Source organism: Melospiza georgiana, chromosome 4 (genome assembly GCF_028018845.1).
Source record: "Melospiza georgiana isolate bMelGeo1 chromosome 4, bMelGeo1.pri, whole genome shotgun sequence".
Lineage (NCBI taxonomy): Eukaryota > Metazoa > Chordata > Aves > Passeriformes > Passerellidae > Melospiza > Melospiza georgiana.
The window spans coordinates 43,272,326-43,285,689 of NC_080433.1; the positions used below are offsets into that span (position 1 = coordinate 43,272,326).

Sequence of the window (13,364 nt, forward strand, 5' to 3'; positions counted from 1 at the left end):
TTACAAATCAAGGGAATGAAGGCTCATCAGTATTTTAAAATAAATGTTTATGCAGATAATATTTTAAAAACAATAAAAACATATTTTCTGATTATTTATTGAAAGTATTTAACTAAATCTTTAGCAGTATGTGATATTTGTATGTTCCAGTTGAGCAACATCTTAATTTCTTAAAACACTGTAGTATTTTTAAGTGAGAATTCTTAACTGATTTCAACTCCCTCCATAGCTGGGTAATATATTTGAATCAAGCTTTTGAACCAAACTGCAACTGAAGAAAAATCAAACAGGGTTTCAATGTGGCCCAGAGGTGGTTTTTGGTCACAACAGCTATTTTAAATTTGATGTTGTTCTTCTTTTCTTGCCGTTGTAATTGTTGCTTGTACTTTTGTTTGTTTTAATTACTCTGACTTATGCAAATAAAACCCTGCTGATATTCAGTAATTTTTAGCTTGCTCGTAGTGTCACAGTACAGATACACATGAATTTCTTTATACCCATCTGGCCTCACAAGAACATTGTAATGAAATGAACCATTATGTTACTCAGACAGAATAGCAAGAAGAGAGGCTTAAACCTGCTGAGTACTCACCCAGTTTTTCTTTTTCTTTTTTTTTGAATCAGCATCATTACCACTGCCAATACTGGAATGACTTGTAGCGCTGTTGATACTGGAAACGCTTTCTGAAGAATGTTGCCGCCTTATACGTAGATCTAAAGACAGGATGTTACTGTGAAATCACTTTCAATATATTAATAATAGTAATGTTAATTTTTATATTTAGGTAGCATCTGCCTCCTCAAAGGCAGTCTAAATGAACATAAATGGCACTGATGCTAGCAGTGCCTCAGATTCAAGCTATTGAAGCTTGTGAGAAACCATATAAGGACCTAGGGGGATGCACACAATTAGTCCAATACTTAGGGGTTTCTCAAACTAGGCTGTTCTTGCCCAGAAGGCAATGAACCTTCACAGCAATCTATGCACGTGTATCCTCATAACTGAGCACAAGGATTACGTGACATTTCAGTGCCACATGTACTGTAGTTCTGAGGAGTGTAGGCACTACTCAACTTGTAGCAGCCCTAATCAGTGTTCAGATTCTACATTCTAATATACCCTGATGGAAAGAAACAGGCAAGAGTTCATTAAAAATGAATGAAACAAAATAACTAGGAAGTGGAGAATATTAAAAATGGTTGGTGCAGCTTCTGAGTTTCAATTGTTTAGAGGTCTCTGATAACTATATATTAATCACTGGAAATTATTCTTGCAGAACATGCCCACTAATACGAAGGGAAATTATTTTTTAGATTATTTTCTACTTCCTAGAAATTTGCTTTGCTACACTCAAGTCATGCCATGAAATGACCTTAAGGCAAACACCTAAATAATGACCTCTCTAATGGAAGATCAGTAACACTCTCAAAAACGAATACCATATTATTTTTTTTCAAGTAATTTCTTTGCTGTTGCCTATCAGCAGGCACTTTTGAAGTATGTATTTATCATGCAATATTGGCCTAACTGTAATGACAAATTAATTTGACATCTGGAATTTAATACCTGCTTTCCTGCACTGATTTAGCACTTCAAGAAGGAGCTGAGCTGTTGTCAGCCTGTCTCTTACCAACAAGAACACCAATTTACAAAGCTACAGCTTTGACTGGATTCCCAAGCTCTAACCATGTTATACTGTAAGACCTCATTTGTGTCTTGGGTGTACTTCACTAGTCAGTTGCAGGAACACGGTTATCTCTCGATCAATTCCTGGCCACCCTGCTCTAAGAAGATAAAGCTCCAGGAACTTTGGCAGACAGGAAACTTGGGCAAGGTTTCCAGCTCTGGAAATACCACAAGTATGCCTACCACTCACTTCAGAATGTGCTTTGCCTTGCAACAGAGCTCCCAAACAACAGAAAAGTAGTGACTTAGCTTTTTTTTTCCCCTGGGGAGAACTTCTGCATTTATTTTGATAAAGACAAGCCCATACCTTTGTGGGTATGATCAGGGCCATTCAAGGCTCCTTGAATAGCAGCTTGTGCAGCAGAATTCTGGGCTTTCAGCATTTCAATGGTTTCCCTTAGCTCTATAAGCTCAGATTCCTGTGGGAAGAGCAAAGAGAGATCAAAATAATGGCAAAAGAACAATGTTTGTCTAAGCTGAAAGAAAAAATTGCAAGGGAAGAGTGTTCAAATTAAAGATCATGGAACTGCTTGGGTTATCAAAAGGGCAGCAATAAAATGAATGCATACTTTCTCTCCAAAGATATTGAAGTTAACTAACATATTCTTTTTCATTTACTCTATATAAAGCAATCATGCTATTTTTAAGAAGAAAACATTTTTAATTAGGAGTAATCTAAAAAGGGTCTGAATTGACTTTAAAATGAATAATTAAGAAAAGCTCTATGACTTCGTTGCAAAATACAATGAAGCCATTTGAAGTACGTCCTTTAATATGTGAGGCTACTGTTCAAAAGACTTAATTTGCTAAATACTAATTTAATTAAAAAGCCCCTGTTTAATAGAAATTGTCCTGCAAGTCGAAGTAAAATTATTCCACTTGAGTGCAAGAAGTTCTGTATCAGAATGCACAGCTGATTTTATTAGAAAATATATTTTATTATTGCTTTTATAAGCAATATTTTATTTATTACTTCCTGTCCTTCCAGTCTCCTTCCTATATAATTAGGGTTAAAGGAATTTAAACTCAACAATAGAGAAAAGAAGAGAAGGAAAAGAATAAGTTTTAAATCTTTTGGGAAAGAAACTTGGAGATGATCTGTTTCAATGTCACTGCTTAACTCCTTCTGGAAAGAAAACCTGATGGATTTATACTTCGTAAAATAGTTAAAAGTTTTGTTTTTAAGAAAATTCCATTTTGACTGTGTTGTTTTTCTTCCCCCCCGCCCCAGATGAAAAAAAAGCAAACAATACAAATATTTTCTATCCAGTTCACAATTTCATCTGTTAGTGCTCAACCAGACTCTGAAACGTTATTTTTGTAGACAGTTACAGACTGCAGTGGTGACTAGCAGCTCACAGATAAACATATTCTTTCACAGTTTGGGTCAAGGAGACCTTTCCATTAATAGGACATTGTTGAAAATTCATAAGTTGCAGAAGTTCAATCCTGGAAGGTGCTAAGCAGCCTCTTAATCCTGAGCTTGGTAAAAGGACTCACATTAAATTTCTTTGTATCAGGTTCAGAGTATTTTTTCCCCCATTAGATAAATAGCACAGTGAAAAAGTGAAAACCCAAACTGTTTACTTATGGATAGGATGCCTAACCTTTATTAACCTTCTCAATTAAGCTATCTTTCTCTACTTAAACTTCTTTGTTTCCTGAAATTCCATTGTTCTGGTGGTGCTGGGAGGCTGGAATGAAGCACTGCAGCAGCTTATGATAAATTTTTGTTACAGGATCCTTCAGTATGGAGTAAACCTGAAGTCATGCATGTTTTCATTGAATTCTGGAAATGAAAGATTTTAGTGTCCAACTGTTTTATGATACTATCTGTGTAAACCTGATACTGCACAGTTTTTTCCACATGCTGCCGGACATTTATGAAAAACTGATCGCAGCAACCATTAAAGAAAAATCTGTCTTGTTGTCACAGATGTCCCTTTTTCCTCTTAGTGTTCTTTAAACCAAACTCTAACATAATTTTCTGACTATTTTCTACAGTAAAGCATCCTCTTTGACCAACCTACCTTTTGTTCAGCAGTCATTGTTAGACTTTGCAGTCGGCCTGTCATATTTCCCAAGCTTTTTTCAAAAGCTGCTACTAGATGAGCCTGTGAAAGAAAGACAACACAGGGAAATTTTCCCAGATCTATTTGGTTTTTAAAAGTATGTTTTTCCTTCAAGCACATTTTCTCCAGCTCTTTAATATTAGTTCAAACTCAGACTGAGCTAAGTTGGATAGATGAATCAGCCAAATGCACCCAGTGTTCCTCAGGCTTCTTTAGCTCCCAATGAGATAAGCTCAGGTATCTCTGCCTGGAAATGAATTATGGATTTAATGCCTGGCTTTAAGTTTACTGATGTATTAGCCAAAAGTAGTCTGCTCCCAAAGAGAAGTCCAGGAGCAATTATTTTCAATTACTGGACACTTCAAAACAGGAATTCAAGCACTTTATCTTGAAAAGCAAATTTTAACTTCAGAAATAAAAACCTTCAGAAAAATCCTAAAATCCTAAGCCTTAAACAAAAAATATCACAGTTAGTCTATTAATACTATATTGCTCATATATGTCTGTGTGTGTATAAAATATATTTTGTAAAATATAAATATAACATTTATAATGTGTGCAAATATATATATATAAAACAAAATAAAATCCTGAAAACTGGAAGTCTTACTTCTCAGTATAAAAAGCAATAGAGTTGAAACAGATCAAAATATTAAAAAAAAAACAAACAAAACTTCTGTCTGGTTTTTATTTTTTAAACAACCGGCATCCTACACTGTAATCAAACTAAATTTATACGAATTATACTTAATCAGATCTAACTGGCACTGAGCTTTGCAGGGCAAAGAAGAGCAAATGGTCGTAAAAATCCCAATATGCTAAGCCAGGGAAAGTAGAGCCAAGGGAAAATAAAGATTTAATTTTTAAGGAAGTCCATATAATCCCGTCCATTTCTCTCCCAACATCAAATAGTAAAAGCATAAGGAAATGCTTATTTTCTCATTACCATCTTAAAAGTGGTAATAGACAAAGTCTCCAACCATTGGCACATGGAAATATAACTCAAACTCACCATATTTATATGCACAAATGGATTAACTGAGCTTCCTCAGGGAGAAAATTTAGTTTTTATTATAGCAGTTCAGGCACACACAGTGCCTGGCAAATTTTTCAGTTGCAGATTTGCATGCTTTTACAAGCATAGTTGAAATTGTTTGAATGTATGCGGTTGTACTGAATCTGAGGTATAATCAAGAAAAGACATGGTCCAAAAAGGATTTTGTTCTGCATTTTAGGAGAGGGAAAAGAGCTTCTTGCCACCGTCCTCTGTATATTATCCCTCAAACAGAAGAAGATTACCATAAATACAATAGTGGGCTACTTATGCATCTCTGCTTCAGAGCTGTTGTACTGATGAGTGACTTTTGTGTCTTGTAAATAATTTTGGATTGCTATAAATATTTAGGTATCTTGAAAGCCTATTTATTTTATTCTTATTAACCTTACTAAAAGTTTACTCCTTGTAAACCACACTATTAGTATACTTAGGTACACAATTACTTAGTGTAGTGGTCAATGGACCTGCTTTCTGCATCTGCAGGGATATCTTAGGGATAACTTTTGTGGTAAAAGGACACATACCACAAGGACTAACTCCAGATAAACACGAGACTAGACAAATATAGAATCTCTAGAAGATAATTGTATATATTCCTATTTTAACATTTATAACTTAGGCTACATTCTGGAAGTTAAAATCTTTGATAAAATGAACCTGAAAACCTGCCAATCAATACTACAGCCTTTGGTTGTTTTCACTACTCTATTTCTCTAAGAAAATAAAAATAACTGTTTTTAAACTTAATTTAAACTTTATTAATTAGCTACATGTTAAACTTATCCAGATTAATCTATGGCGTTTTATTTCCAAAGATGATGATCACACACCCAGAACACTATCAGAGACAAAAGAGATGCACTACTACAGAATTTTAGCCAACTGTCTCTTCATTACTTTTGTTTAACAGGAAACTAATAGAGCTCACTGTTCCCTGCCTCATAAAATTCTGTCTTTGCTGACGGCCCATGGTTCTGTTTTACTCTGAGAATTACAGTGGGGACTGAGGGCTTGAAAGAGGAATAATTTGTTTAATTATGCATTGCTTCTCTCCTTTTCTAGAAATTAGACTGTAATAACCACAGTACTTTGGTACCAAACTATGCATACTTGTGTAAAGTATTTTCCTGTTCTATAGCTACAAATGCATCCTGTATAGTACATTAATAGACAACAAAGAATTTACAGGAAAAATTAAGTAGTAAAAAGCAGCATTAAAAATGTCATCAAAGGTCACTGAAACTGTTATTTTCTGACAGCCTTTAGAGAAAGACAGCCATGTAACAAGGGTTCTTAGTAAAATTCACCCAGTGACAGAGAACATTACCTTCTTGGAATATTATACCAAACTTTTTGCATCATAAATGTTATTGGATCAAGATGATGCATTTTTCTGACTCATTTCAAATAAAGACTATTAGAACTTGATTTCCTAATAATAAAGAAATGTAATTCAAAGTCCCATTTACCATAAACTATTCAAGAAGAAAACCTTTTAATTGCATTGTTCATTACTTTAAATGTTTATTACAAGATAACACTCATCTACTGAAGTATTGATTTTATATTCAGAGTAATAAACTGTTCTTTCTCCATTGTAGCTAATATTCATTCCTTCAGCTGTCTAGGAGCTATGACTTGCAAACTTAAGAACATTTTCCCTACAGAAATACTACACAATAAAATAAGAAAAATTCATTTCAAAAAGGCTAAATTATCAGTATACTTATATGTGTGTGTTGAAGTATACATAAAACAGAAATATATGTAAGTATTTCTATTTGAGATCAGCTTTCACATTTAAACAGTTCAATGCAGAATAATTCATAAAGCAATTAAAGCAAAGAGAAAGAAAAATCTGTGTCTTTAATAATGTTCATTGGAAATTAAAAATTCTAATTAGAAACTTTTTTTACACTTAAAAATTTGGTAATTTATTTTGATTGGATTGCTAATCCTCAGTTTCTGAGGATGATTAAATTTATCTAGAAGTTTCCTTTCTTTCATTCTTGTAAAAATATTCAGGAATTGTTTTGTTTGTTTGTTTAAAATACAGCCAGTTTCTCACACCTTAGAAATCTCTGTGTTAGATTCAGAAGTTTCATTCATGGAGTACACACATCCTTGAAATACTTCAAAGAGTAGCCTGAATATTATATGTGGTTTATATAATGCTCATTCTATAGTAAAAATATGTCTTCAAAATTGAATGCAGTATTTGTACTTGAAAAAAAGACATCCTGGAATTAGAGTTCAGTAACTGGGCATTACTTGAAGTATGCCTGCAGCAAAATATATCCATCATTAACTTGACATACATATTAGATACATAGATAGACAGCTCTTAATCTGTAGATATCCTTCACATACGAGTTAATTTTGACTTCTATTAACATGCAAAATGCACACTGGAAACAGTCAAAGAGATGTCTTCAGTGCTAAGATGACAGATTTGATTTTAAAGATTTCCTTAGTAAACTATCCCAGCCAGGCAAGCCCCAAATACCTCAGCTCAGGTTTACAGCCTATCCTGAACATGACATTCACATACGAAACATCTGCCTTCCAACACACTTTGGGACTTGACCTGTGGCGTTCAGATTTATAAAACAAAGGCAAATAAATAAAGTTCCTCCCACCTGACAGGGCTGAATGGAAGGAGCTGTGAAAGGCCAGAAGAGATCAGGCTGGTTGCAAGCAGCAACTGTAGATCTGGTGGCCTTTTCTGTTTGCTGCCTGCTAGCAGCTTGTTGCTTGGCCGCAGGATAGCGGTTCAGAGCTGGCCAAACAAGAGCATTAGCCAGCACACCCCCTCCGCTTTCTACTGGCATCCTGGCTCTACTACAGCTTGCAAGCAAGCACCCTTCAGCTTTATACAGTACAAAGCTCTGATCAAAGTCCCTCTGAACAGGCTTGGTCAGGCTGCTCACTGGAATTTGAGCCCTTGTCAGTCACATACGGAGTCTGCTGGTTGGACATTTTCTGCACTGAAAACAGGCCCTTTCTGAATTAGTATTGAGATTTACCTTTCAGCCACACTGAGACAGATGCCAGGGGTAAAGCAAGAATGTCAGAGAAAATCTGTAAATTAAGCATCCAAATGATGCTTAATTTACAGATTAAATTACAGCTGGACGCAGCTTGAATTTAATCATTTGCAGGCAAAACACTTTGGCCCTTTGGGGTTAATAAAATGAAATAAACTGCTGAAGTCAAGCATAGTACTTGAGTCCAGCCAACGAAAACTGAACAACAAATCAAACCAAATAAGAAAAAATTTAGCAGAGTTTTCAATAATGCCTGAGAAATGCTGTAACTTCCAATTGACAGATTTTGGTATAAAATAATGTATCAAGCAAAGGCTTGATTGAAGAGGTCAAATTTCAACCTGCCAGTCTTTGAATTACTTATATACTAATGTCACCAACAGTCTTCCGTGGAGAAGCAAAGAAAGGCACAAATAGTGTTGAAATGAGCTGAATAAGGTGCTCTTTTTTTCACTCACGTACAGTACTTTTGCTCAGTTCTACAGAGGGAAATGCTAACAACAAATTCACATTGAGATTGAGCTTTGAAGGAACAAGATTTCTGGCTATTAACACTTTCCTTCTCCAGACCACAGCAAGGCAAAAAGTGCTGCCTGTTTTCAGACAGTGAGGATACGGAAATGAGGAGGGGTTCAGGACTAACGCTAAGGACGAATGCTAAGAGGAATGCATTTGTAGCAAAAGCATCAGAAAGGACTGAGCATTTTTCTCGTTAGCAAAAGCACCACAAAAGACAGACTGTTCACGCAGTTCTCTGTTTGCCAGAGAAGACAGACAGTGATCAAACTTTTCTGAATTAAACTTAAGGCTCGTTCAAGATTTAGCCTTCCTGATGAGAAAACATGACTCAAAATGAGGGTCACAGTAGTATTATCCATTAGAGATTTGATTTCTTCTCTGAGAATAAATTCCAGATTTTTGTGATTAGGAATATTTCTCCTTTAAAAGGCAGTGACTGGTGAAATATGTAGTCTCTTAGACTACAAAATAAACGATAAATGAGTACACGAAAGGAACGCATTGCTAAGGCATTACAAGTTCATGAAATCTAGAAAGCCATCTAGGTTTTCTGTAAGTTTGCCAAGTTAAATCAATTTTTTGTTAATAACTCTCAGAATTTTCATGAAAAGTACTTAATATGTGGCATTTAAACATCAATTCTATAATGAAATAAATTTCAGTGGTTCTATCACAATTAAATAGTTGAATATACTGTCTGCTTTCAGTCTGGATTTTATTTCTAATGTTTAAGAGATACTTTGTAGAATTTCTTCTCATAAATCCTTGAAGGACTGACAGAAGGACCCCTAAAAAGCATTTGCTTTTGATTGTTTGGTTTCATATGAAAGTGTTCTTTTAATTACAAGTTCTCTATCAGAAACAGCAGAAAATGAATTCAGGACCAGGTTTATTGTGAAATACTTCTCAATTTTTTGGTTCTGTAAAGTATGTATCTCATGAGAACATCCTGCCAAAAATATTTACTCCCAATATCTAGTAATATCTACTTTTTTTTAAAGATGGTATTAATTGTGAATATAATTTTGTTCATGCCTAGGGATTTTGAAGCCTCTACATTTCGTGCTCCTGAAAAATTTAATTTTGAAGGAATTTCTACATGTTGGGGATTTGGCAAGAGGAAAGATTTCTCTTGTATCATTTAAAAAATGCATGTGCAAAATGGATCAGCCTTAGGGTTGCTTATAGGTTTAGAGTTTAAATAATATCTCCATGGAGATGGATGAGAAGGTGTGTAACAGTCAAAAGAACATTATTAAATTAACCAAATGTGGTGTTTCTGGATAGGAAAACCAGATGTCTATGGATATATATTTAGCCATCCTATTGAAAATGTCCTTACAGTTAGATCCATAGAAAAGCATTTTTCCTGGCTGTTCAGAAGCCCAGAGGCAGCATATAGGAACAGATTCCCAACAGTCCAGTCTGATTTACACAGATCAACCCAAATTTATTTCTTACCCACACAGCTGATTTAGTTTGAGTAAAAACCAAGCCAAAATTACCATTTTTAACTTAACTCCATTTCTTTGAATTATGGATCAAATCTAATTATAGCGTGGACCTGGCTTGGACAATTTGTCTAGAATAAATAATTTTATTAGAAACCATCTTGTATGGTGTTTATTTAATAGAAAGTCATATTGGCCAGTGGTACAGTGAAGGACTTCTAAATAAGACTGAGGAGAGATAGGAGCCAGTTTGTCCAAACAAACAAAACAATAGCTTAATTTCCTCAGCTGCAGAGAATGCTCTGACATTATTGCACTTGTTGCCATATTATAGACTACAGCATTTCTGGGTTGACTGAAAAGTGTCAGAGCCTGAGTAATCTTTCAACTCTCCCTTTCAACACAGCAGTTAGAAAGAATCTGCTGGTGTTTCTGTTCTGAGCCAGTGAAAAGAGGGAAGGGAAAACTGTTTTTCTACCTGCAGAGTAAAGAGAGGAGTGGTGCCAGGGGTCCTGAGTTATCACCTGGAACAGGCACTGAGTACAAGCTCACCAAAGGCAAACAATTTAATTTAACTGATATGACGCCTCGATTTAGAATAATGAAAAGGTTTGGTTTGAGAAGGACCTTTAATGATCATCTAGTCCAACTTCTGACTGGGGGCAGACACATCTTTCATTAAATCAGGGGCTTGCTGGAATCAAGACAACTCCTCTGGATAACACCAGGGCATTCAGAGCAGATATGAGCATGTCTGTGATTGTGCTGGGTTACAAGTCCAGCCAGGAATCACCTTCCTATGCTCCCCACTGCTGCTGCATCTCTGCATTTGTTGTGGAAAGAAAAGGGCCCTGCAGAGAGCAACAGACTTGCTAGCAAACACACCTATCCAAAGCATGCTATTTTAGCTCTTCTCTCCTCTCAGTGTGGTTTTTAGACTGTTGCTCTCAGGATAGATGAATAAAGAACTGCCCAAACTGGTAAAGATGAAGATCAGTGTCTAAAACATGTGAAAGGAGCCCCAAACCCAATACAGATATGCTGGCTATTCTAGCTATACATTCTCAAATGCAAAAACCCAACCCAGAATCCAGATTTTGAATTTACAAACATTGCAATGTCCCACATCATCTGATTCACTAGTTCACTCCCAGTACTCAGAGTATGGCAACCTAAACTGCTACAGATGTACAAATACAGGTGCTCTGCAGCCTTCTGAACAGAGAAGAAAGTGCTAAGCATAGCTTTTCCACATTTTCGTGTGTGGAAGTCACACACAAACAAGCAGCTTTCACAGAGCTAGAGATTATTTTCTCACAACATGAAATAATTTCTTTGAAATCAGCACTTATTTGTAAATCTAAATATTCAGGACACCTACACTTCAAAGAGAGATTGTTCAGTAAGTTCACCTGAAACCACATCAACCAGACAGGATTGTCTCTTGCATTCTGTATCTGGCATTATTTTCAGATAACACGTTCCATAACTCATATTACCAATATATGTCAATTTGAAGGAACACCAGGAAGCTCTCTGTGAAATAGCCCAGTTTTAATTAGTTATATATCAGCACTGCTTTTGTAGCATATGAATCCTATATACACTTGTAGGCTGTGCTTCCCTTCACACCTGACTGCATTTTGCAGGGTTTGTCTTTGTGAAATTAAACGCGAATGAATTCTATTAGAATATGCAAATCATGCCTTTCTTTGCTTGTGTCTCCTTACTTTTGGCCATTTTTTTATAATTGATTCTGAGAAAAGGGTAAAATTTAACAGGATAGGACTGTCACATTCAAACTGTGGAAACTCCATTTCCACTGCCTACTTCGCATTTCCACAAGATTAGTTTTTCTTGAAGCTGGGACAGTATAGAAATTCAATGAAGTCATTAACTCGGAAAACAAAAACCCTAAATAAATAAATAGTAATGTCTCCAAGACTATGTGTTGAGGAAGAGCAATTGGTAATGTATTCATTGATACTACTTATCATCACAAGCAAAAATACTTACATTTGCTGAAAGTTGAGAAGTAAGTGTAGCAACTTTCTCCTGCGATGCAACCAACTCTCTCCGTAGTTTCTGAATTTGCTAGAGAAACAACAGACTGCTGTCAGTAATTCAGCAATGTTTTTATTGTGGTTATTTGTATGTTTTCTTGAGAGACAACCAATAGATTTACAATGTCTTAGCTTCAAATTTTAATCTCAGAACTATCCAGAAATACAAATTATTAGAAGTTGTAGCTCAGTGTTGCTCCAACTGTTTTCTAGCACTCAACCGGTGTATGAGCCAGTATTCCAGTTAAGGGAGCACACATGGGTAAATGCTTAATTACTTTGTATATATTATCCTTTTCTGCAAGGGAAATGTCATAAGTTTTTACCAAATCCCACAAGTCCCAAACATATGCTTAGTGCAATCAAGGAGATGTGGCCTGAGGTTTTGAAACACGAGTGCATTTGGGTGAGGTTCGCCGTGCCTGACTGTAGACGTGATGCAACCAACATATGTTGTATGTCTACAGTAGACAAAGATAACGTGAAAAATGTACTCTCACGCTGCCTGGCATGAAGAAGGCTTTGATGGCTACCTCAGACACAAGATTTTTCTTTATGGTTGTCTAAAATTAGGTGAGGTAAAGTAGTATTTTTTTTTCTCTAACACATGCTTCCTACAGTCCCTGAAATTCAAACATGCAACCTCTTTAAATCTTATATAGTATTCAAAAACTTGCTTGCCAACTTAAAAAAAATAAATGTAGCTTTAAATGTGCTTGTTGACATGAAAATAAACTCAAGACCCTTTTATCCTTTAATGAAAAACAGAATCCTTATGAAAAATATGTTTCCATTTCAGCTGGGGTAGATACCTAACATGAAGCTTGCACATCATTTTAAGCCCATTTAACTCTATTTGAGATCTTACAGGGACTTCTGGGCACTGTACTGAAATCAAGCACAGCATGGAGTTTCACTTTGAAGAGTCTCTCATATTCAGTTGTAAATTATTCCAGACAAGAGAGATAAAATGGGTAAAACCAGCCTAGGAAAGGGAACATTTACAGTCACTAGTAAAGACCATTGCAGTACTTTAGTTTTATGACTCCCATGAAAACCAACAAGAAATACTGTAGAAGCAACATGAACATGTTCCTGTACTTCTGTAACGCAAAAATAACTCAGTCATTTACACTAGCTCAGTTCAAAAGGGGCAGATTATCGAGCTGTTCTCCATCCTGGACTGACCCTTTTATTTTTCCAAATTTTCTCTTTTGGTTTTAAATGCAATTATTTGGCATTCCAGCTTAAGCTACACTTTCATCATGCTCTTGCAAATCACAAAGGTAGGTCTCATGAAGTGCTGTCCAACATCTCCTGTAAGAGCATCTCAAGCAGACCCAGATATTGAGAAAACATCATGTAGAAATATACAGGAAAGAAATGTTTATTTTCTATATTCAGACCTACAGAAAAGGCAATAAAATGAGGAACTGGAATTTACACTACTGAGCTATAACATGCCTCT

At 35.6% G+C, this 13,364-nt stretch overlaps 1 protein-coding gene across 7 annotated transcripts in view; it reads right to left on the bottom strand.

Annotated features, from left to right (window-relative positions):
- The window catches only part of NAV3 (neuron navigator 3), a 509,240-nt gene that overhangs the window by 26,362 nt on the left and 469,514 nt on the right, over window positions 1-13,364 (bottom strand). For all 7 annotated transcript variants that reach the window (XM_058021931.1, XM_058021927.1, XM_058021928.1 and 4 more), the window contains 4 exons: window positions 11,850-11,927; window positions 3,718-3,801; window positions 1,995-2,106; window positions 593-714 (listed from right to left, as the gene is read on the bottom strand). In XM_058021931.1, the coding sequence (XP_057877914.1) occupies window positions 593-714; window positions 1,995-2,106; window positions 3,718-3,801; window positions 11,850-11,927 (396 nt within the window). The remainder of the gene's footprint in view (window positions 1-592; window positions 715-1,994; window positions 2,107-3,717; window positions 3,802-11,849; window positions 11,928-13,364) is intronic.